General features: G+C 34.0%; 1 protein-coding gene across 2 annotated transcripts; it reads left to right on the forward strand.

Moving 5' to 3' along the window:
* The first annotated feature begins 374 nt into the window (after nucleotides 1-374).
* LOC112701727 (uncharacterized) lies at nucleotides 375-4,342 on the forward strand. Of its 2 annotated transcripts, none has more exons than XM_025752471.3 (2): nucleotides 375-2,356; nucleotides 3,515-4,342. In XM_025752471.3, exon 1 carries the CDS (start codon nucleotides 702-704, stop codon nucleotides 2,352-2,354), a length of 1,653 nt encoding a protein of 550 aa, XP_025608256.2. In that variant the 5' UTR covers nucleotides 375-701; the 3' UTR covers nucleotides 2,355-2,356; nucleotides 3,515-4,342. The 2 variants fall into 2 exon arrangements, with proteins under 2 accessions (XP_025608256.2, XP_025608255.2); XM_025752470.3 differs by lacking the exon at nucleotides 3,515-4,342 and adding an exon at nucleotides 2,548-2,687.
* The last annotated feature ends 17,806 nt before the right edge of the window (nucleotides 4,343-22,148 follow it).

Below are 22,148 nucleotides of genomic sequence, written 5' to 3' on the forward strand. Positions count from 1 at the left end.
TGTTTTAACGCTTTCACAATCTCTAAATTGTCACTTTCAACAATAATCTCCGTGAAACAACACTCTGAAGCAAATTTTATCCCCCATTGAATAGGATAGCCAAGAAACTAGAAATTTAGTTGCAAATATATATATAGTGAAGTTAATGGGAAATGGAAGTTATGGGCATGTTTGTGCTCTAGTGCTTCTAACGGCTAAGAAGGAATGTTCATATTCCATTGCAAGTGGACACTCTGCATCAAGCAGGATCAGATTTTATGTGGGATCCACCATAAGGGTGTGAAAATGTGAAGAAAAATTGCATGAAATGGATCATGTGGTCAAATTATCAGTGACAAATTATGCTGCTTACACAGGTTACACTCAGATTTAGAAATGAATTGCCACAAAAAAAATAATTAAAAGATGTTGAGCTAAGAATCAAACTTGTAGAAACAGTTTTTGTAAAATTAAGTTCTTATTGTTTCCCTAAACATGCTATAGCCATGTGCTTCACCAAGTGTTATTATATTCTTAGCTTTTCCCAATGTCAGATGCTCTTCCAAGTCAAGGATTTACTTTTACTTTTCTCCCCACCATTATTTTTTCTGCTGTAAAACCCCTTTTCTTTTCTTGCCTCTTAGTGGTGAATAAACGAATAAAAATCTAGACATGTAAACGCGGTAGAAAATTTCTTATTCAGAATTCAGAAGGAATCAACAATGTTGTATGCAACAAGGTTTAGGGTTTCTGTTCGTCAAATCCCTAATTTTGTTCCACTCTCCACTCTCCCTCCTTCCTGGACAAGCCTTCACTTTCATTCTGAGCCTCCATCCCTTGCTGAAGTTGACGATGCTGTTGATTCCTTTACTCGCATGCTCTCTATGCGTCGTACTCCTCCCATCTCCCAGTTTAACAAGATTTTGGGATCCCTTGCCAAGACGAAGCATTTCCACGCCGCCGTTTCCCTTTTTCAGCAATTGCAAGCCAAGGGAATCGCTCCCGACTTATTTACTTTGAACATCTTAATCAATTGTTGTTGCGGCATGGGTCGTATGAAGCTTGCTTTCTCTGTATTGGCCAAGATTTTCAGGATGGGTTTTCAGTCTGATACCATAACGTTGACAACAATCCTGAAAGGTCTCTGTCTCTGTGGTAATGTTGAAAAAGCACTGCACTTCCATGACAGAGTGCGGGCTCATGGATTTCAGCTTAATCAAGTCACCTATGGGACCTTGGTTAATGGACTCTGTAAGGCCGGACACACAGCAGCTGCGATTCAAGTGTTGAGAAAGATCCCACAGTATGGGATTGTTCCTAATGTTGTCATCTACAGCGCAATTATTGATAGCCTCTGCAAGGATACACTTGTAAGTGAGGCTTTTCATTTATACTCTGAAATGCTTGCTATGGGAATTTCTCCCGATGTTATTACTTACACGACTCTGATTTATGGATTGTGCCTTGAGGGTCAATTTAAGGAAGCCATTCATATACTAAATCATATGATGCTCAAAAACATTACTCCAGATGTTCAAACCTATAATACTTTGATCCATGGGTTATGCAAGGAAGGAAAGATCAAAGATGCTAATAACGTGTTGGCTGTGATGACAAAACATGGTGTGAAACCAGATGTGGTTACTTATAACAGCTTAATGGATGGGCATTGTTTGGTTAATCAGGTAAATAAGGCAAAATATGTATTCAACACAATGACCCATAGTAGTGTGTCTCCTAATGTTTGTAGTTACAATATCATGATTAATGGCTTGTGCAAAAGTAAAATGGTCAATGATGCCTTGAATCTCCTTGAAGAGATGCGTTGCAAGAACTTGGTTCCCGACATATTTACTTACACTACTTTAATTGATGGCTTGGGAAAATCAAGGAGAATCCTTTGTGCTGTGGAGCTTCTTGAAAAGATGCATGATAGAGGTCAACATGCTGATATAGTCACTTACAATTCCTTGCTGGATGCTTTGTTCAGTATGAAACAACATGACAACGCACTTATGTTATTCAATCAAATGAAAGAGAGTGGCATTGATCCAGATATATGTACATACAACATACTTATAGATGGCCTGTGCAAAAGTGGAAGACTTAAAAATGCAAAAGAGATATTTCAAGATCTTTCCATTAAAGGCTATCGTCCAGATGTGAAGACATACAACATTATGATCAATGGGCTTTGCAAAGAGGGCCTGCTTCATGAAGCATTGGCTTTATTGTCGAAAATGGAAGACAATGGTTGCTTACCGGATGCTGTGACTTATGAAATAATCATTCGTGCTCTGTTTGAAAAAGGTGAAAATGATAACGCGGAGAAACTTCTTCGTGAAATGATATCTAGAGGCCTATTGCAAGGATAATAGTAAGTGGGATTCTTCTTGTTAGACATCACAAAATGCCGTTTGTATCTCTTTCTTTTTAACTTGTGTTTTGTTACCATCTTCCCGATCATCTTTCCATTCCATATTAATGCTTTTAAATATTCACATGATTCTGATTCTTTATTCTGCTTTACCCGCACCTAAGTGTTTTCTTTGGCGTTGCTTGTTTTAGGGCATTTTCGGTGACTAGATGGCTGTTATATGTGGCTTGTCGGATCTATCATTGTTTCCTTTTTTGTTTTTGTAATTATATATGTGCATTGATGTTAATTTATTCCTAAGCTGAAATGGTTCTGATTTTCATCATTCAAAGGGAATCCTTGTTAGTTGTGAAGCTTCCCTGCACTCTTATTGTTTTTCAATCTTTTCATTTCCCCCATATTTAAAGTAAACTCCCATGCAGCAGCATACTGGCTATGAAATCTCAAATGTTATTTTGCAGCATATCATTAAGCTCTTTGAGATTGGACACTAATCTGCATAAGATTTAATAACTTTCTCAGTCATAGACTGAGATTAAACTCAATTAATTAAAAATAGAGGCAAGAGCACAATGCTTGATGGGGATTACACAGCCTCAATAAAAAGAAAGGAAAAAATAAAATCTAAGCTGTAGATTCTGCTGCAGCTGTTTTTGAGTCTTCAGTGACAGTTCCAATTAGGGAATGAAGTCAAAGTGGCAAGAACCGTGACCTGCAATCAAAGGATATATATTATTGTGTTGTCATCTACACAAATTTCTCAATAGAAGGACTCCTTATACTTTGTTCTGAAATAGTAGCTTATTTGAACAAAGTGGTACATGAAAAAACCAATATATATCTAGAGACAAATTGTTTCGTGATTCATCAGTTATTTTAATATACCACTTCAACTAACAATGGAGGGAGTAACAGTTACTAGCTTGGATTGATTCCTTGACTTGTTTGCCAAGTTAATTTGCCTTTTCCTCCTTTTGATGGCATACATGTTATATATAACTAAGCATTTAGTCAATTTTAATATTCCTAAACTTTTTACAATTTCACATGGCCTTCTATTCTTCTAGATCTGCTTTTGCACTCTGTGCCAATGTGAACATGCATATGTTCTACTTAAAAAGCACTATTATAATATTGTATAATGTATATGTTATCTAGAATCAGTTTAATTTAGAACTCGGAAGAAACAAGAACCACCTCTGTGCTTGAACTTCTGAAAGTAGCTGTTGAAGGCATAGGAAGGATGGTCTTCCAAAGTGTTTTGATAATAGCATGGTTGGTTCACTTGGATTTTGCTACAATCTGCACCTCCACTTCCACAAGCCCAATTCAGCGCCGCCTGCAACTCATCGTCGCTGCTTTCCGGATCGGCTATGCACCATTGCCCATATTCAGCAAACACTGCATCATGTGATCATAATATAATGCAATTAGGTGAAAAAATGAACATTTATACACAAACATTGGTGGATATTTTAACAACACATGAGCACTTATGTATTTACCCCTTTTTGGTGCAATCATGGATAGGAAAAGAATCAGAACCATTAACTTAGCCATTAATGTTTCCATTTTGGAGGAGACACAGGCCTAGCTGATAAGAACTCTGAATAGTGAATAGGATAGCCAAGAAACTAGAAATTTAGTTGCATATATATTATATAATGAAGTTAATGGAAAATGGAAGTTATGGTCATGTGTTGTGTGCTTCTAACGGCTATCACCATCAGGGTGTGAAAATGTGATGAAAAATTACATGAAAAGGATCATGTGGTCAAATTATCAGCGACAAATTATGCTGCTTACACAGGTCACATTCAGATTTAGAAATGATTTGCCACAAAAATAATTAAAAGATGTTAAGCTAAGAATCAAACTTCTAGAAACAATTTTTGTAAAATTAAGTGCTTATTGTTTCCCTAAAATAATATATTCCCAAACATGCTATAGCCATGTGCTTCATCAACAGGCAAAGAAAGCATTATTATATTCTTAGCTCTTTCTAATGTCAGATGCTCTTCCAAGTCAACAAGGATTTACTATTATAAAAGCAATTTTGTAAATGTTACATGCCTTAATACAATTGTTCATATTCTGGTCCAACGGGCAAGGCGAGGTAAAAAAACACCAAAAGGTGCACCAAAAAAGGTGGACCTCATTATATATCTGACCTCTTTAAAGACAATAGGAGTCCAGCCTTACTTGATTTACTTGATTTAACAAGTAATTGATTGAAAAAATCTCTTCCACTATCTCTACCTCATCTAGAAGGTAGATCCCAACAAACTCTCAAGATAAAGGGAACGCTAATCCATTAGAAAAGATGGAACTACTCCAACAAAGGCGGTCATCAAACTCTACTATATATACACTGGTACCCCAGGTATAACTCACGTTCTAATCTAACAAAAACCTGCCTAATGTCCTTACTAACTTAAGGATCGGTGTCTCTTACAGGTACCACCCCAACCTCCTCACGAGGAACTCGGACAGGCGACATCTCGGCACCGACAAGTCGGACACTGCTACTCAAAGGGACCTGGACCTCATGTTCAGGCCCAAATCCACGTTTCAGTAACCCTCGGAACAACAATGTTTGTAAAAAAATAGTAGCCGTAAACGAGCAACAATGAGATCATGAGCAAATAAATGGAGTTGTTAACTTGTTCTACAACTAGTTTTCTTTTATTTATTACTTTTCATGAGAGACCATAGTTATTTTGGGAGCAACACCCATCCGGTTGCCAAACATTTTTCTATTTATTCCTTTTTTGTAGTTTTTTTTTTATGAATTTACAAGAGGTTTTTTTTGCTTAGGTTGTTGAACAAACAATAAGTTATCTAAGAATAAATAAACCGGGCCACTTTACAACATAAAAATCCACTTGGAAGTAGTAAAATACATAACCAGATCAACCAAACTCGACTACAAGTATATATATATATATATATATATATATATATATATATATATATATATATATATATATAACCAAAACATATGGGGCAGTCTCTCATGTTGGAAGCATACATGTTTCAAAAAGCCTGTACATTATTGGTATGCATGATTTGTTTTGTGATTTGTTTTATTAACTAGTATACTTTTTTAGTGTTATCCCAAATGGCACACGGTTCCTTTATCATGATTTTTCTGTGGAAGCTAATATTATGTCATCAAATGCATATTGTTGAAGTTCTTTTTAACTTTAACAATGAAATGGCTTTTGCAGGCTGATTTGCAAGGGATCCTAATATTTTGGGCATATACTTATGCAAGTACCATATATATTTCAACGCAATCCATAGCTGATGATTGTTTTCAGCAACTAAATGTCTGCTGAGAAGCTTTTTGGAAGTATGTTGTATTGCTATGTGCTAAATTTCCATGATGTCATCTTGAGGTCATTGTTAACATGTCCTTTTTCTTTCTTATTTTTAATTGTTCTTTTCTTTTGTAAATGAATATTACTTGGTTATTTTTTTATGTTCTCTAGACGGTCTATTTAAGTTCTAGTGTTCCTACTTTGAAAGAGCTCTCCAGTCTAAAAGCAAATGGTGTACTCCTTGTTTGGACACCTTTAAATGATGGAATTAGAATTCAATTCCATCAAGAAATGAATTCCTAAAGAAATGAAATTCAATTCTATAGTTTGGAACAACTAACTCATTTAATGAGATAGAATTGAATTCCATTGTTTGTGTTAGAAACAAGAGATTGAGAGAATAATCTGAAAAGTGTATTATTCAGTTGTCTCCAAGGTACAGTGTACAAGAGGTATTTATAGGTGCTAAATGACATAGAATCCTATAATTAATATACAGATATACTACATAAATACAAACGATACTAATTGATCCTTAATTGATGCTAATTGATTCTCTAACATCCCCCCTCAAACTCAAGTGGGAGCTAAGGATACCAACTTGAGTTTGGATAACAAAGTCCGGAAACGAGTCGGGTGATGAGCTTTCGTGAAAATATCAGCAGTCTGATCTAGTGTTCCAACAGCAATGAGACGAATAGCATCAATAAGGATACGTTGCCGAACAAAGTGACAATCAAGTTCAATGTGTTTGGTGCGTTCATGAAAGACATCATTATGGGCGATCTGAATAGCACTGCGGTTATCACAAAAAACATCAGTAGGGGACGACTGAGGAGCTCCCAAATCTTCGAGAAGCCAACGAACCGAGACAACTTCAGCAGTGGTGTCAGCGAGGGCACGGTACTCAGCTTCTGTGCTTGAGCGAGCAGTGAACGTTTGCTTCTTAGCACGCCAAGAAATGAGAGCGTCGCCAAGAAACAAACAGTAACCAGTAGTAGAACGACGATCAGTGGGATCACTAGCCCAATCAGCATCGGAGTAAGCCTGAAGAGACAAAGAGGAATGGGCAGAAAAATAAAGACCATGAAAGAGAGTGCCTTTGATGTAGCGAAGAATGCGTAGAACTGCTGCATAGTGAGTAGTACGAGGAGCTGACAAGAACTGGCTAAGTACATGAACCGGATAGGCGATGTCTGGTCGGGTGTCAGTCAAGTAGACCAGACCGCCAACTAACTGTCGATAGAGAGTCGGATTATCCAAAACAGTGCCATCCATAGGGGTAAATCGAACATTAGGCTCAAGAGGAGTAGACTCAGTGCGACTATCTGTAATCCCAGCACGAGCAAGAAGATCTGAAGCATACTTAGCCTGAGAGAGATAGATGCCATCATCGGTGGAGATGACCTCGAGACCAAGAAAATAGCTGAGAGAACCAAGATCTTTCATCTCAAAGGTACGGTGAAGTGAGGCCTTGAGAGCAGAGATACCATCAACATCATCCCCAGTGATTATCATGTCATCAACATACAAAAGTAGAAGAACAACTCCACGTTCACTTTTACGAATGAAGAGCGCATTCTCATGAGGGCTAGAAGTAAAACCAAGACTGCATATGGTAGTGCTAAACTTGTCAAACCATTCACGAGGAGCTTGCTTAAGTCCATAAAGTGCCTTGCGAAGGAGACAAACCTTATCAGAAGGACAAGGATATCCCGGAGGTGGTTTCATATAGACTGTCTTCTTCAAATCCCCATTAAGAAATGCATTCTTCACATCCATCTGACTGAGAGACCATTTTTTAACCGCGGCAATGGCAAGAAGAGCTCGAACAGACGTAAGGCGAGCGACAGGGGAAAAAGTCTCTTCATAATCAATACCATACTCTTGCGTACAACCTTGAGCAACCAAGCGGGCCTTATAACGATCAATAGAGCCATCAGAGCGAGTCTTGATCTTGTATACCCATCTACTGCCCACAACTTCCTGATCAGAAGGAGGATCAACCAGATCCCAAGTGTGTGCTTTTTCAAGTGCCTGTAATTCTTCTTGCATTGCTTGTTGCCAATTTGGGTTTGAGGAGGCTTCTCTGAATGTCTTAGGTTCATGTTGATGAAGAATAGTAGAAAAGCAATGATAATCAAGAAGATGAGGAGGTGGATTCCTTACCCTAGAAGAACGAGCAGGAGGAGGAGGCATGACGGTAGGAGCAAGATCATCGTCCGGTCTGGAATCATCGGGAGATGGAGAAGGCGGAGGAACAGGAGGCTGTGGAGGGTCACTCGAGAGAGAACCTGTAGAATCATCACTAGGAAAAAGATCAACATTGGGGTTAGTAAACAAAGGTGACTGAGTAGTAGGAATCGACTCAAAGGATGAGAATCGAGAAAACATGTGGTGCTCCCAAAAGACAACATGACGAGATATACGAATACGTTTAGAAAGAGGATCCCAACAACGATAACCCTTGTGTTCAGTGCCATAACCAAGAAAACAACACATACGAGCCCGAGGTTCAAGTTTACTATGTTCATGAGGCTGAAGAAGAACAAAACATACACAACCGAAAACTCGAAGAGAACTGTAATCTGGGGGGTATGATAAAGACGCTCAAAGGGAGTAACATTACCAAGAACAGAAGAAGGGAGTCTATTGATAACATGAACAGCAGTAAGAACAGCTTCACCCCAAGTACGCTCAGGACACGAAGAAGAAAGAAGCATTGCACGGACGGAATCAAGAATGTGACGGTGTTTGCGTTCAGCTCTACCATTTTGTTGAGACGTACCAGGACAAGAAAACTCAGACAGAGTACCCTGTTCTGCAAGAAAGGCTAAGAGTTTGGAATCACGGTATTCCATAGCATTATCACGTCGGAAAACCTTAATAGCCTTGGAAAACTGAGTTTTAATCATAGTAGCAAAGTTGATATAGATCTGAGGTAACTCATGGCGATTAGTCATCAAATAAACCCAAGTAAAACGGGAATAATCATCAATGAAAATGACAAAGTATCGAGCTCCGCCCATAGGGGCAGTGGGAGCGGGGCCCCAAACATCAGAGTGAATGAGATCAAAAGGAGAGCAAGCAAGAGATGAATTATTGTGAAAAGATAAAGCAGGTTGTTTAGCAGTTTGGCAAGAAATGCAGTCAAAAGATTCATTCGAAACCTGACCTAAAACACCCTGAGATACAAGAGGACGCAGTTTTCCTAAGGAGGTGTGGGCAAGACGTTGATGCCATAAGTGAAGGGTAGAGGGAGAAGAAGCAGCACAGAGATTTGGTACAGGAGGAATATGAAGACTTTCGAGTTCAAACAACCTTCTGACCTTACGTCCAGTCCCGATGATCTGTCCCGTCCGAGGATCCTGTACACGGCAACCAGAAACAGAAAAGGTGACGTCAAAACCCAGATCAACAAGTTGACCAACAGAAATAAGATTGAAGTTTAATTTGGGAATGTAGTAAGTATCAGGAAGATTAAGAGATGACTGAGATATAGAACCCTTGTGTGTTGCATGCAAGAGGGAGCCATTTGCAGTATTGACAGAAGGTCCATTTGTAGTTGCAGACATGGACGAGAAAATATTTCGCAACGGAGACATGTGATTAAAACAACCCGAGTCAAAGTACCATTTAGAAGTACCTGGAGGAGTCGATAAAGCAGCAGGGGTATTACCAGAAACAGAGAGAAGACGCTGTAGAAGAGATGCAATATCAGATAGAGAGACAGTGGTAGGTTCAGTAGTGGCAGCAACAGCAGAAGCAGGCGCAGGACGTGGTGGACGAGTAGGACAGGTAGTAATCAAATGTCCCGAGAGCTTGCAATAACGACAGAACAACTGTGAACAATGGTAGCTAATATGCCCTTTCTGGTGGCATGTGCGACATTCAACAGAGGGGCATACGGAGAAAAGGTGCCCAAAATGGTTGCAGTTTCGACAGAATGTATCCTTTCTGTCTGTGGCAACAAAAACATCCGACTTTTCCATAACAGTAGTCACACAAATCAAAGAGAGGAGAGAAACCGCAATTTCGAAGCAGAGAATGAGAAATCAGAGTGCAAAATCGGAAAGAACTCACCAAAAAACCTTAATTGATGCTAATTGATTCTCTAACAGTTTGGAATGACTTGTTGATGAATTACATTATTTCTCTAAAACATTTTTACTCCTCAATAAATATTAAGTATAATTTTATTTATCAATTAAATTAGATAACTGAGAGGAAGAGTAATAAGAAATGAGACGAATTAATGTGGTTTAGCTTAAAGTCTACGTCCACCAACAAAGGCAACAACAATGAATTTTGCAATGAAATATGAAGAGGATAGAAGATAGGTGAAGAGAGACAACTTGGACAGCCACACTAGCCGAGTCAATTTTCAATTGAGATACAAAGTGGTAAATAGCAACACTTCACTCAAACCCAAATCCCAAATACATTATAATACACAGTATCCTCACAAGTCACAAATGAGGGAGAGAAACTTAAACAAACTTAATATTCTCATAATTGAATATAAGGGAAGAATGTGTTGAATCAGAGAGCAAAGTGATTTAATTCTGCTGGATTGGTGTCTTAAGGTATCTTACTACCTTGTGGTAAGATCTCAAATCCCTAATTTTTATCTTATAACAAGTATAATCACCTGTGTCATGCACGTGAGAAGATTGAAATTATATTTTTAAATTATTTTTTTGAAATTAATTTAAATTATAATAATTTGATTAATAAAAAAGTAACATATTATGCATTGTTTTTTTTTAATTCGGTGTTAATTGGATTAATTCTAAAATAGTTATTAATCGGTTTTAATAATGTACTTTTTTCAATAAATCACACATGTATACTGAATGTGATCATAAATAATATAGTAATAATAGTTAAATTCACTAACAAATATATTAGCTATATTATCACACTATTAAACAAATTAAATATAAAGACTATTAACACTTATAAATTTATAAAATCGTACTTTCTTTTATTCGTGCGAGGGTTTACTTGTCAAATAAATTTAAAATATAAACAAAAAATATTTATAAGATGGACCTAGCATCACTTGAAAGAATCATGGAAAATAATCAACTTATCTTATCATCCATGAGAACCATTTCTACATAAGTCGTCTTGTTCTTGTCAAATTTGTATGGGACTTTCCATGACCTTATAATTCTTGCCTTTATTTTTCAAACTTTTTCATTACATAATCTACCGTATCATAGGTAACAGTGTTGATAGAATCGTAATTAGTAGCCCTTAGGTATGAAAAATAATAAATAGAAGAAAATTTATGTCCGAGGTATGAATTTTTTAAATGATAAATTAAATAATTGTAACAATTCACTATTACTCCTTCTCTCTCTCTATATATATATACACTAATTATACACGGTAATAATTAGCAAATATCTTCAATGGAGATACTTACTACAGTTAGGTGAAATTTATTTCATTATATTTTATTAACCTTTATGATTAATTCAATAGAGATATTTACTCAATATATATGTTATCTACATTAATTATATGCCAATATTTTTAGAAAAGAGCTAAAAGAGGAGATATATAAATATATATAATATCATTGCTATATAGGAAGTAGGGCTGTCAAACGGGCTAGTCCGGTCCATTTAAGCCCAACCCATTAAGCCAGTGGGTTAAATGGGCTGGCCCGTTTAAGCCCACTTTATTCGCAGGCCAGAATTTTAATTTCTAGCCCGGACCGTTTATGGTCAGTCCAATGGGTTAAACGGGCCAGCCCGTTTATCATTTAATTTTATTTTTTGAAAAATATTTTGACAAAAAATACCACTTTTAGGTCAAAAATCTTTAAAAATAATATTTTTTTAGCTGATAGGTCTGATTTTCAGGTCGAATCGAGATAAATATCAACTAAAAGTACTGATTTTTTTGAAAAAAATGTAAAAAAAAATAAACGGGCCACCCATTTAGCACACAGGCTAGCCCAAAATTTAAACGGGTTTAATTTTAGAGGCAAAGTCCGTCCATTTAAATGGGTAAACGGATTGGTCCGATGAGTTTAGCCAATTTTGACGGTTCTAATAGGAGGCATACATAAATTGATACATTTTTTTATTATATTATACAACTTAAAATTGTAGTATCATGTTGTTATTAATTCTAGATACTTGCTATAATTATATCAAATTTAATTATGACTCTAAATAAATAAAATATATAACATTCAATATTATTTTTTTCTTTTTACATTCAATATTTACTGTAAATATAAAAAGTAAGATAATTAATGAAAAAATATGAATAGAAAATAAAATATATTAATTAAAATTCAATTTGTTATCTAATTAATCTTGTGTCCATACATAAAACTTTATAAAAATATTATGAATCACAAACTTTTTTTATTCTACATAAAAAAAACACTATACGAAACTTTTAGTCGTACAAAAATAATTATAAGAATTAATTATTGATGTTGATATTAATCACAATTAATTATTGATATCCTATTTTTTTAAATATATTTTACCTTTTTTAAAATATAATGCATGTACCATGTAGATCTTTTATTATTATTATTATTATTATTATTATTATTATTATTATTATTATTATTATTATTATTATTATTATTATTATTATTATTATTATCCACTAATTGATATCAAATTAAATAGGTCACTATTAATATGTGCATCAACTATCTTCTAATAAAATTATTATACTTAAATGCAGATTAGAACTATATCAATTGATATAATTAGAATGATTAAAAATATCGATAATTGATACGTAGTTTAATAACTCATTAAATATTGATTATAATTAATTAATTTATATAAATTATAATAAATTGTGAGATTTGAATGGCTAATCAAATTAATTAATTGATATAATTAATTAATTATAATTGATTTGCTTTGACGAATTAAATGAAATAGATTTGGAAACACCTCAAGAGCATGTCACATCAGTTCCATTATTAAATACAAAAATTCTATTTTTATATAATAGAATAGAATAGATAGATAATAAAGATATTTTCTTAAATTAGTGTAATTATACATTATTTATTAAATATTTATTATAATATTATAATATAATTATAATAAAAATATTTTTATAAAATAAATTTATTTAGAGAAATATAAATTGGTTATTAATGGCCGGTGCCATTATCATATAATTATCATATTATATTATTATTATCATTATTATTATCAATATAATTAAAATGATCAAAAATATTTTCGATTGATAATTGATAAGTAGTTTAATAATGTATTAAATATTGATTTCATATAACTATAATAAAGATATTTTTTTAAATTAGTATAATTATGTATTATTGCTTAAATGCTAATTATAGTATAATTATAATAAAGATATTTTTATAAAATAAACTTAGAAGAGAAAATAGTGTATTAATTTTGGCGGGAAAATAGATTCACGAGGAATCGACACCTCACTTTCATTAGTTGGAAGAAAATCCAATTTTAGTATATTAAGTATATATATATTGTTACTACCCTGATCCAACGCTATGGCCCAGGTCCAAATACGCCAAAAGGCCCAATCCAAAGATTGGCTTTCGTTATTCACCGACCTCTTCAAAAGAGGTCGGACTCAACACAGACTTCTTTCCAAAGAAGTCGGGCTCAAGAGATAGCTGGCAGATAACGCTTATTCAAATAAGTAACTGCCCCTAAAATCTCTCAACCCACTTCTAGAAGCTATATCCCAACAATCCCTAGATAAATGGACAGTTATCCACCTAAAAAGATGGCACTACTCCAACGGTGGTTATTGGATCACCACTATAAATACCCTGACACTCCTCAGGTATCTCTAAGTTCCAATACATTCTAAACCTGCTTAACCCCATGCTGACTTAGGCATCGGAGTGTCTTTGCAGGTACCACCCCCCATTTCTTGGAACACACAACTCGGAGGCGGCTCCCAGACGTAAACCAAGTCGGAGACCACGCTCCTCCAGCGCTTGGGCCTCAAACAAGTCCAACCACCGTCCGGTTCTAGGTTAGCCCCGGAATATCGGCGCCGTTGCCGGGGACCTGGAGCTCAATCCTTGATAATGGTGGATAATCAATAACATAGTCAGACAACCACTCGACATGAATAAGATGCAAGCATGTTAAAAAGAAGCTGGAATACAGTTTCTATGGATACCAGAAATCCCGTAAAAACTTCTCCCAATGGGCAGAAGATATCAAATAGGGATGATGATTCTACTTCTACAGTTAAATTGGATTAAAAGAGAAGAAAGCACCGCCCCAAGGCCATTGTAGAAAGCAAACCAAGATGAACTCGAAAGCCAATTGAATAAAAGAATTTTCAATTCAGAAAATTCAATTGGCAAAAGAAGTTACGTGAAAAAAAATGAACTCGAAAGCCAATTGAATAAAAGAATTTTCAATTCAGAAAATTCAATTGGTAAAAGAAGTTACGTGAAGAAAAAAAAAAGAGGAAAATGGAACGTGACTAATCCCAACCTCTTCGTGAAATAGGATGGACAATGACATCTGTGCCAACTTACAATCTCAGAAAAATCCATAATACCCACTCATGAAATGGAACAGTTGCATGTTCCAAATACACAGCAGCGCATCAGCCAATTTGAACGCAACCCAATCCGACAACAGAGTGATGAATCCAATTTTTTCTTCAGTGGATTTACCTGTCAATTACAACAGTGAATAACACAAAGAATTCTCATGGTACATCTTTCGTTGGTTGCTCACAAATTACATTGAATATGGAAAGAAATATTCCTGTGGTAGAATTTGATGTTGTTTGCACACCAATAAAGATGGATGTCTTCCAGGAAGAAAACTGGAATCCGATCCAAAAAAAAAAAGAAAGTCGGGGTGACAAAGGCCCAGTCTTCATTGGAGGGAATGACGGTCAGACTTTTCTTCAAAGGTCGGATGAGCTGGGAGCTCACAAAGAAAATCCGACCTCTTTTAGAGAGCTCACGAATAAAAGTCCGACCTCTTGTTAAATGTCAGACTTTACAACAAGGTCGGATAAGTTGGGAGCTCACAAAGAAAATCCGACCTCTTTTAGAGAGCTCACGAATAAAAGTCTGACCTCTTTTTAAAAGTCAGACTTTACAACAAGGTCGGATGAGTTGGGAGCTCACAAATAAAATCCGACCTCTTTTAGAGAGCTCACGAATAAAAGTCCGACCTCTTTTAAAGGTCAGACTTTACAATAAGGTCGGATGAGTTGGGAGCTCACCAAAGAAAATCCGACCTCTTTTAGGGAGCTCACAAAGAAAATCCGACCTCTTTTAGATCCCACGAAGAAATTTCGACCTCTTTTAAAGGTTAGACTCTACAATGAGGTCTAAAACCTCATTGCTCAGAAGAATCCGACCTCTTTAGATCCGACAAGGAAAAAATCCGACCTCGTTTTGGAGTCTGTAAAAAATCCAACCTCTTTCACGATCAACTCTACAATGAGGTCAAAAACCTCGAAGAATATCAGAAAGAGATTCCGACTTCTTTTAAAGATCAGAGTCTACAATGAGGTCGAAAACCTCCAAGCTTAGAAAGAAAGTCTGACCTCTTTCCAAGCTTAGAAAGAAAAATCCGACCTCTTCTAAAGATCCAAGCTTATGAAGATAATTTGACCTCCTCTGAGGATTCAAGTCTACAAATAAAAATCTGACTTCCTTTAAGAGCTTACAAAGAAAAGTCCGACTTCTTTCTTGAGGTACAACTTTGAGAACCAGATCCCAAGCATAAATGGCCATGAGAAGGTCATACGAAGAAATTTCTCAACTGACAACCTCGTCTTGATCCAAAATGACATCGGACCAAAAGCGGATGAAGAAAAGCCAACACCAAAATGAAAAGATCCAACAAAGTCACTTAAGACTTGAAAAAGAACTACTACAACATACTCAACTTACTCGAAAATAATCTATCTAGATTGTGCCATGTTTACAACAAAAGGGATACTACAGCTAGAAAGCGCACCTTACTCCTTAATGCACACTTTTTCTGACTTGAAGTGATGAGATCCAAAGTGGCGTAAGAAGTTAAAAATGCAAATCGTGGTCCGACCTCATTAAGCCACTTGTACTAAATCAAACTGGCAAGGGGCAAAGCCTAAAACGAATTGCACAAATAACTTAAGGACAACGTGATCATAATCAAACATCAAAAGGATGTAAACCCGACATCACAACAATTTGTTTAAAACAAATTGAGAAAGGATGGCGATTTATAAGAATGCCTCCTCAAGCCAAGAGATAAGTATCCGACCTTACTAAGTTGACACAACAAGTATAAAACAAGTTATCCGACCTCCCAAAAAGAGAGTCCAAAATAACTTGTAAAAGTCACATAGCAACAAATAGTAAGATTCAAGAATGGCATGATTGAATACTCGAGTCCGACTTTATGAAGTTCGACCTCGAGTAGGGGCACTAGCTTATCATGAAAGCTAAGTCCAAAATTATTAAAAACTAAAGACAACATTCTACAATGATGCTAGAGCACGAAAGAAGAACGTGACCCCCTTCCAGAAACCTGAGAGCAAACTCAGATAAGGAAAGAGCTCTTGAGACAAAGGATGGCTACGAGATTCGCCGCGAAAGACCTCATCTTGATAAGAAAAAATATCAGGCTACTGAGTTTGGGCGAATGAAAGCTGACAACAAAAAGGATAGGATCCTACAAGATTACTGAGATCTTAGGAAAAGGTTATTACAAGGTGACCGACTTAAACAGCACCGAGCTACCAAGGTCGTGGCATGCTTGTAACATGAAAAGGTACTATAGCTAAAAGCGAACTCTACTCCCTGATGTACTCTTTTTCCAACTTCATGATTTTTTCCCAAAAATTAAAGGATTTTTTCTGAAGAAGGGTTTTTAACGAGGTATCATAGTAGAGACTAAGGGATCATAGATAGTGAAAAATCCTTAGTAGCAGTAAAAGTACCTTCGCAAATAAATAAATATCTTTTATCTCTTATAAATTCCTTCTCGTTTTTCTTTCTTTCTATGAAACGCGCCGACTTAAGCTCGACAAAGCGTGAAAATCCCATGAACCGACCTAGATGGTCATCAGGATAAAACGACGAGGTACAAGTCGGTGTAAAGAGGTTATAAAAGTCAATCGTAATAAACTCGGAAATTATCTGACTTACAAGTCGGAAAAACCGAGAAAAAAGGAAACGCATCGCAAAAATAACCTAAATCATAAGAGCTCAATAAATCAAAAATTGAGTATAAGGAATACCAAAAAGAGATCAGGAAACCTATTGAAAGTACTAAGGCAAAAGGCTGTCCCGAGTTGTTAAGGAAAACTTAACTTAAAGAAAGGGACAGTCAGCCAAGAAAAAGGTTTTTCCAAAACAAAGATCAAAAAGGTTTTTTCTAAGATTACTGAAATCTTAGAAAAGGACTACTACAAAGTGTCTAACTTCGAGGGTGAAAAACTACCCAGGTCGCAACACACCTCCAACATAAGGAGATAAAACAATTCCTTATGAAAATTGATTTTCTACAATTAACACACACCAATTGAAGCTCGATAAACCGCGAAAATCACGGGCCGATCATATAGAGATCGCCTGGATGAAGCAACGAGGAACCAATTGGTGGAAAGAAGTTACATATGCGAATTGGAAAGAAAACACCTCGAAACAGCTCGGGCCAAACGGGTTGAAAAAGTTGTGTTTAGAACAAGTCGCAAAAGTAACTTAACTAAATATACCCCTTGAGGCATAAATACGATCTAACAACTCGATCCACACGGATAACAAATGGATCGTACAAAATCTCAAGCCCACAATCTCATCTCTACAAGTTCTAAAAATAAACGACCTAGTCGTATAAAATGGAACACTTTCACAAAAACAAGTTGTTCCAAGAAAACTTGTTCTAGCATTCACAACAACATAAGGATAACTTGGATTAAACGAGTTATGCCAGTCAACCATATTTTCAACGAAATTGTGTTAAGCACAAGTCGTGTCTATCTAAAAGCAAAGCTTTAAAAGTGATTTGTATCAAAATGAATTACTTCAACCAAACGATTCGTATAGAAACGAGTTAAAAAGGAAGGATTGTAAACGTTTTTGAACAAAATCGAAACGTAAAAACTATCCTCCAAAACAACTTGGATAAAACAAGTTGTATCATACACAAGGACGACAACCTTGTAAAAACTAGAAAGGGAGGGAATAAGCGTATAATCCCTTCACCTAAGGCGCCAATTTATGCTCAACAAAGCACAAAATCACGAGCTGGCCTTTTCAATGGTCGCTCAGATAAAGCGACGAGGTATAAATTAGTGTCCAATGGTTATAATACGGCTTGATGATTTAAAACAACTCAAGCCCATGAGTTGAACAAAATCGAGTAAAAAATAACCATATGATCTAAGTAATTTGTATTAAAATAAATTGCGCAAAACAACTTGATATATAACGAGTTGTGCTTCAAAAAAGTGACTTGTATAAAAAAAAAAGTCATCTAGAAAACTCAGAATGAATGAGTTCAACAAAAAAAGGCTTCATTCGAAAATCCTTTCTGCTTGACTGCTCGAGTCCGACTTCATAAAGCTCGACCTCGAGCAGGGGCATAATGGATAAAGCAACGAAGTCCGATGGTTATAAAGATGATCTGATAGTTTAAAAGGACTCAAAATAAACAATTTGTACTTGAAACAAGTTGTGAAGTCCTAAAAAACAGCTCGAATTTAAATGAGTTGTATGAAATTAGGTCAAGAAATAGCCACGTTTTAATTAAACGATTTGAAATGAAACAAATCGTAAGACCTTAAAACTACTCGCATCAAACGAGCTAGATGAGGTTATACTAAAAAATAATTACAAGTCTCAAAATAAGCGATTTGTATTAAAACAAGTCATGCATCCTCAAAACAACTCGAGCTGAACGAGTTGTACAAAATTAGGATAAGAAATGTTTTCTGGTTAAGCACGATGTGCTAAAACCAGTCATACAAAGCCTACAAGCCTTAAATAACTCGGAAAGAACGAGTTGTACCAATCAGTCTTAGAAAAAAGACCTGGCCAAAAACAAGTCGTTTAAAGAGGGAAAAGTATTTATAGCACGCCAGGGGCATAAGGGTAAATTGACGCGATCATTAAAGAAACGCGTTGTTACCAATGTAACTGCTCCCACGTGTAAATGCGAAACCCCAACGGACGCGACGTTTGATTAGACTTGGCGGTTAAGAAAATCACGTCGGTTACAAACCCAAGTTCAATACTCGAATCCAACTCATAGGCAAAAGAGATTGGACTCGAGTAGGGGCACTGTTACTACCCTGACCCAACGCTATGGCCCAGGTCCGAATACGCCAAAAGGCCCAATCCAAAGATTGGCTTTCATTATTCACCGACCTCTTCAAAAGAGGTCGGACTCAACACAGACTTCTTTCCAAAGAAGTCGGGCTCAAGAGATAGCTGGCAGATAACGCTTATTCAAATAAGTAACTGCCCCTAAAATCTCTCAACCCACTTCTAGAAGCTATATCCCAACAATCCCTAGATAAAGGGATAGTTATCCACCTAAAAAGATGGCACTACTCCAACGGTGGTTATTGGATCACCACTATAAATACCCTGACACTCCTCAGGTATCTCTAAGTTCCAATACATTCTAAACCTGCTTAACCCCATGCTGACTTAGGCATCGGAGTGTCTTTGCAGGTACCACCCCCCATTTCTTGGAACACACAACTCGGAGGCGGCTCCCAGACGTAAACCAAGTCGGAGACCATGCTCCTCCAGCGCTTGGGCCTCAAACAAGTCCAACCACCGTCCAGTTCTAGGTAAGCCCCGGAACATATATATATATATATATATATATATATATATATATATATATATATATATATATATATATATATATATATATGTAATTACAAACGGTATGAATTTTTAATGCAGATACTAATTGCTACTAATAGAAAAAAATTATATAAATAGAAATTATTCAATCAATTTCGTATGACAAAACAATGGTTAACAAAAAGTATGGAATCTTTTTTTGACATACGTATTATGCCGTACGTATAAATTATACGGGTTATTTTATAACTTCATATATATATGTATAACAAAGCAGTTTAATATTATATTTTATCTATATTAATTATATGTCAAAATTCTGAAAAAGAGATAAAAGTGGAGACATATAAATATGTATAATATTATTGTTATATATGAAGCAGTTTTATATTACTATAATTATAGAGACTTACTATAATTATATCAAATTTAATTATGACTGTAAATAAATAAAATAGGAAATAATCAATACTAATTTTTTTCTTTTTATAGTCAAAATTTACTGTAAATATTAAAAATAAAATCACTAATGATTAAAAATTTGAGTAGAAAATAAAACCCCATAAGCTAAATTCAATTTGTTAACTAATTAATTTGATGTCGATATATTATTATTATTATTATTATTATTATTATTATTATTATTATTATTATTATTATTATTATTATATATTGACTAAAACTGTGAATACATACTAATAAAATAATTACATATGAATGAGAATTAGAATTTTATCAATTATATAAATTCAAAATTATTATTATTATTATTATTATTATTATTATTATTATTATTATTATTATTATTGAATAATGATGATAATTCATGTGATAATGAATATTACCTATAAAATATCTAAAATTAAATAATATTCAACAGTAATTATGTAACAATTATAATTCAAAAATTACTGTATATGAAGTCACGTGAATGATTATTATAATTGATATAATAATTACTATAATTGCTACATATTCTCAATCTTATATGTTGTATCAATTTAACTATATCAATTATATTCAAATTAGTAGTCAATTATTTTTATGAAAATTCTTGCTATAATCAGGTTATACTTATGAGATTATCTTGTATTAATCGTTATAATTAATTTAATAAAGATATTTATTAAGTATATATGTTATCTATATTAATTATATGCCAATATATATTTGTAAGAATGAGTTTTAAAAAGTGATATATAAATATATATATAATATTATTGTTATATAAAAGTTAGATTTAAATAATATATTAAATATTGATTTGATATAATTATAATAAAAATATTTTTCTAAAATAATATAATCATACATTATTCATGAGCTAATTATAATGCAATTAAAATATAATAATATTCTATATTATTTATTTACCGTCATGATTTGATTTGATTGTTTTCTAATTTATTTACTTACATAAATGATTAAAATATATAACATAACTATCGTAATTATTATAATTTTATAATATAATTATAATTAACATATTTTATCATAATTAAATATTGATTTGATATAATTATAATGAAAATTTTTTTCTAAAATAATATAATCATATATTATTTATGAGACAATTATAATGCAATTAAAGATATTATTATATCATAATGTCTACTTACTATAATAATATAATATTAAAAGATACATGTTTCATTATTTTTTATAGATAAAATCGGTTTTTATTGGCAACTAAATTGTGCTTAGGATAACAAAAAACTATATATTTAGGTAGAGTTTTTTTTGTCAAATATAATGAAAATACCAATAAAAAAATAAAGAATAAAAATAAACTTAAATAATATACTTGACACCACTTTATTTTATTAATTATTAAATTATTTAAAAATAGTACATCCACGAAAAATAATCATAATATATAAATTGAGGCAATAATTTAAAATTCTCTAATTATAATTTAATCAAATACTAATATTAAAATCAAAATTACTTAAACAATATTGAATCTATTCTAGTCTTTAGTCACGTATAGTATAAAGTCATTCTCGTAACGACAACCAACTGAAATAATATCGTAAGTATCAACATTTAAAATTCGTACAAATTTAAAATTAATAGTATATCAACAAAGTTAAAAACACAACGAAAAGGATGACAAAAGTATTGAGAGTTTGGGACATTTATTTTGCAGCTCACAATAAAAATCTGAGGACACTTGCTGCAATAAGAGCAATTAAAAAAAAGAAAAACAAAATCTGAATTTGAACCAAATTGACCAATTTAGGATGGTGAATCTAATGAGAAATTATGCAACCGAATAATTATAATAATTTGATAAAAAAGGAGGATGAGTAAATTATAAATGTTAGATAATTAAAATTATTGATAAGTAGTTTAATAACGATCTACTTAATTTTAATTATTTTAATTATAAAAATAAATTACAAATGTTAGATAATTAAAATTATTGATAAGTAGTTTAATAATGCATTAATAATTAAAATATCACAACTGATATTATAATTTTAATCGAATAATTAAAATTATAATAATTTACTCATCCTCCTTTAACCACATTCCATTAGGTTGGTCATAATAGGTGAGTAGATCCAACAATCATTCGGTAAAGTAGAAATTATTGCCCCTTCTTTGAACGCTTACATCCATGTAGTTG

This window comes from Arachis hypogaea, chromosome 7 (genome assembly GCF_003086295.3).
Source record: "Arachis hypogaea cultivar Tifrunner chromosome 7, arahy.Tifrunner.gnm2.J5K5, whole genome shotgun sequence".
NCBI classification, from domain to species: domain Eukaryota; kingdom Viridiplantae; phylum Streptophyta; class Magnoliopsida; order Fabales; family Fabaceae; genus Arachis; species Arachis hypogaea.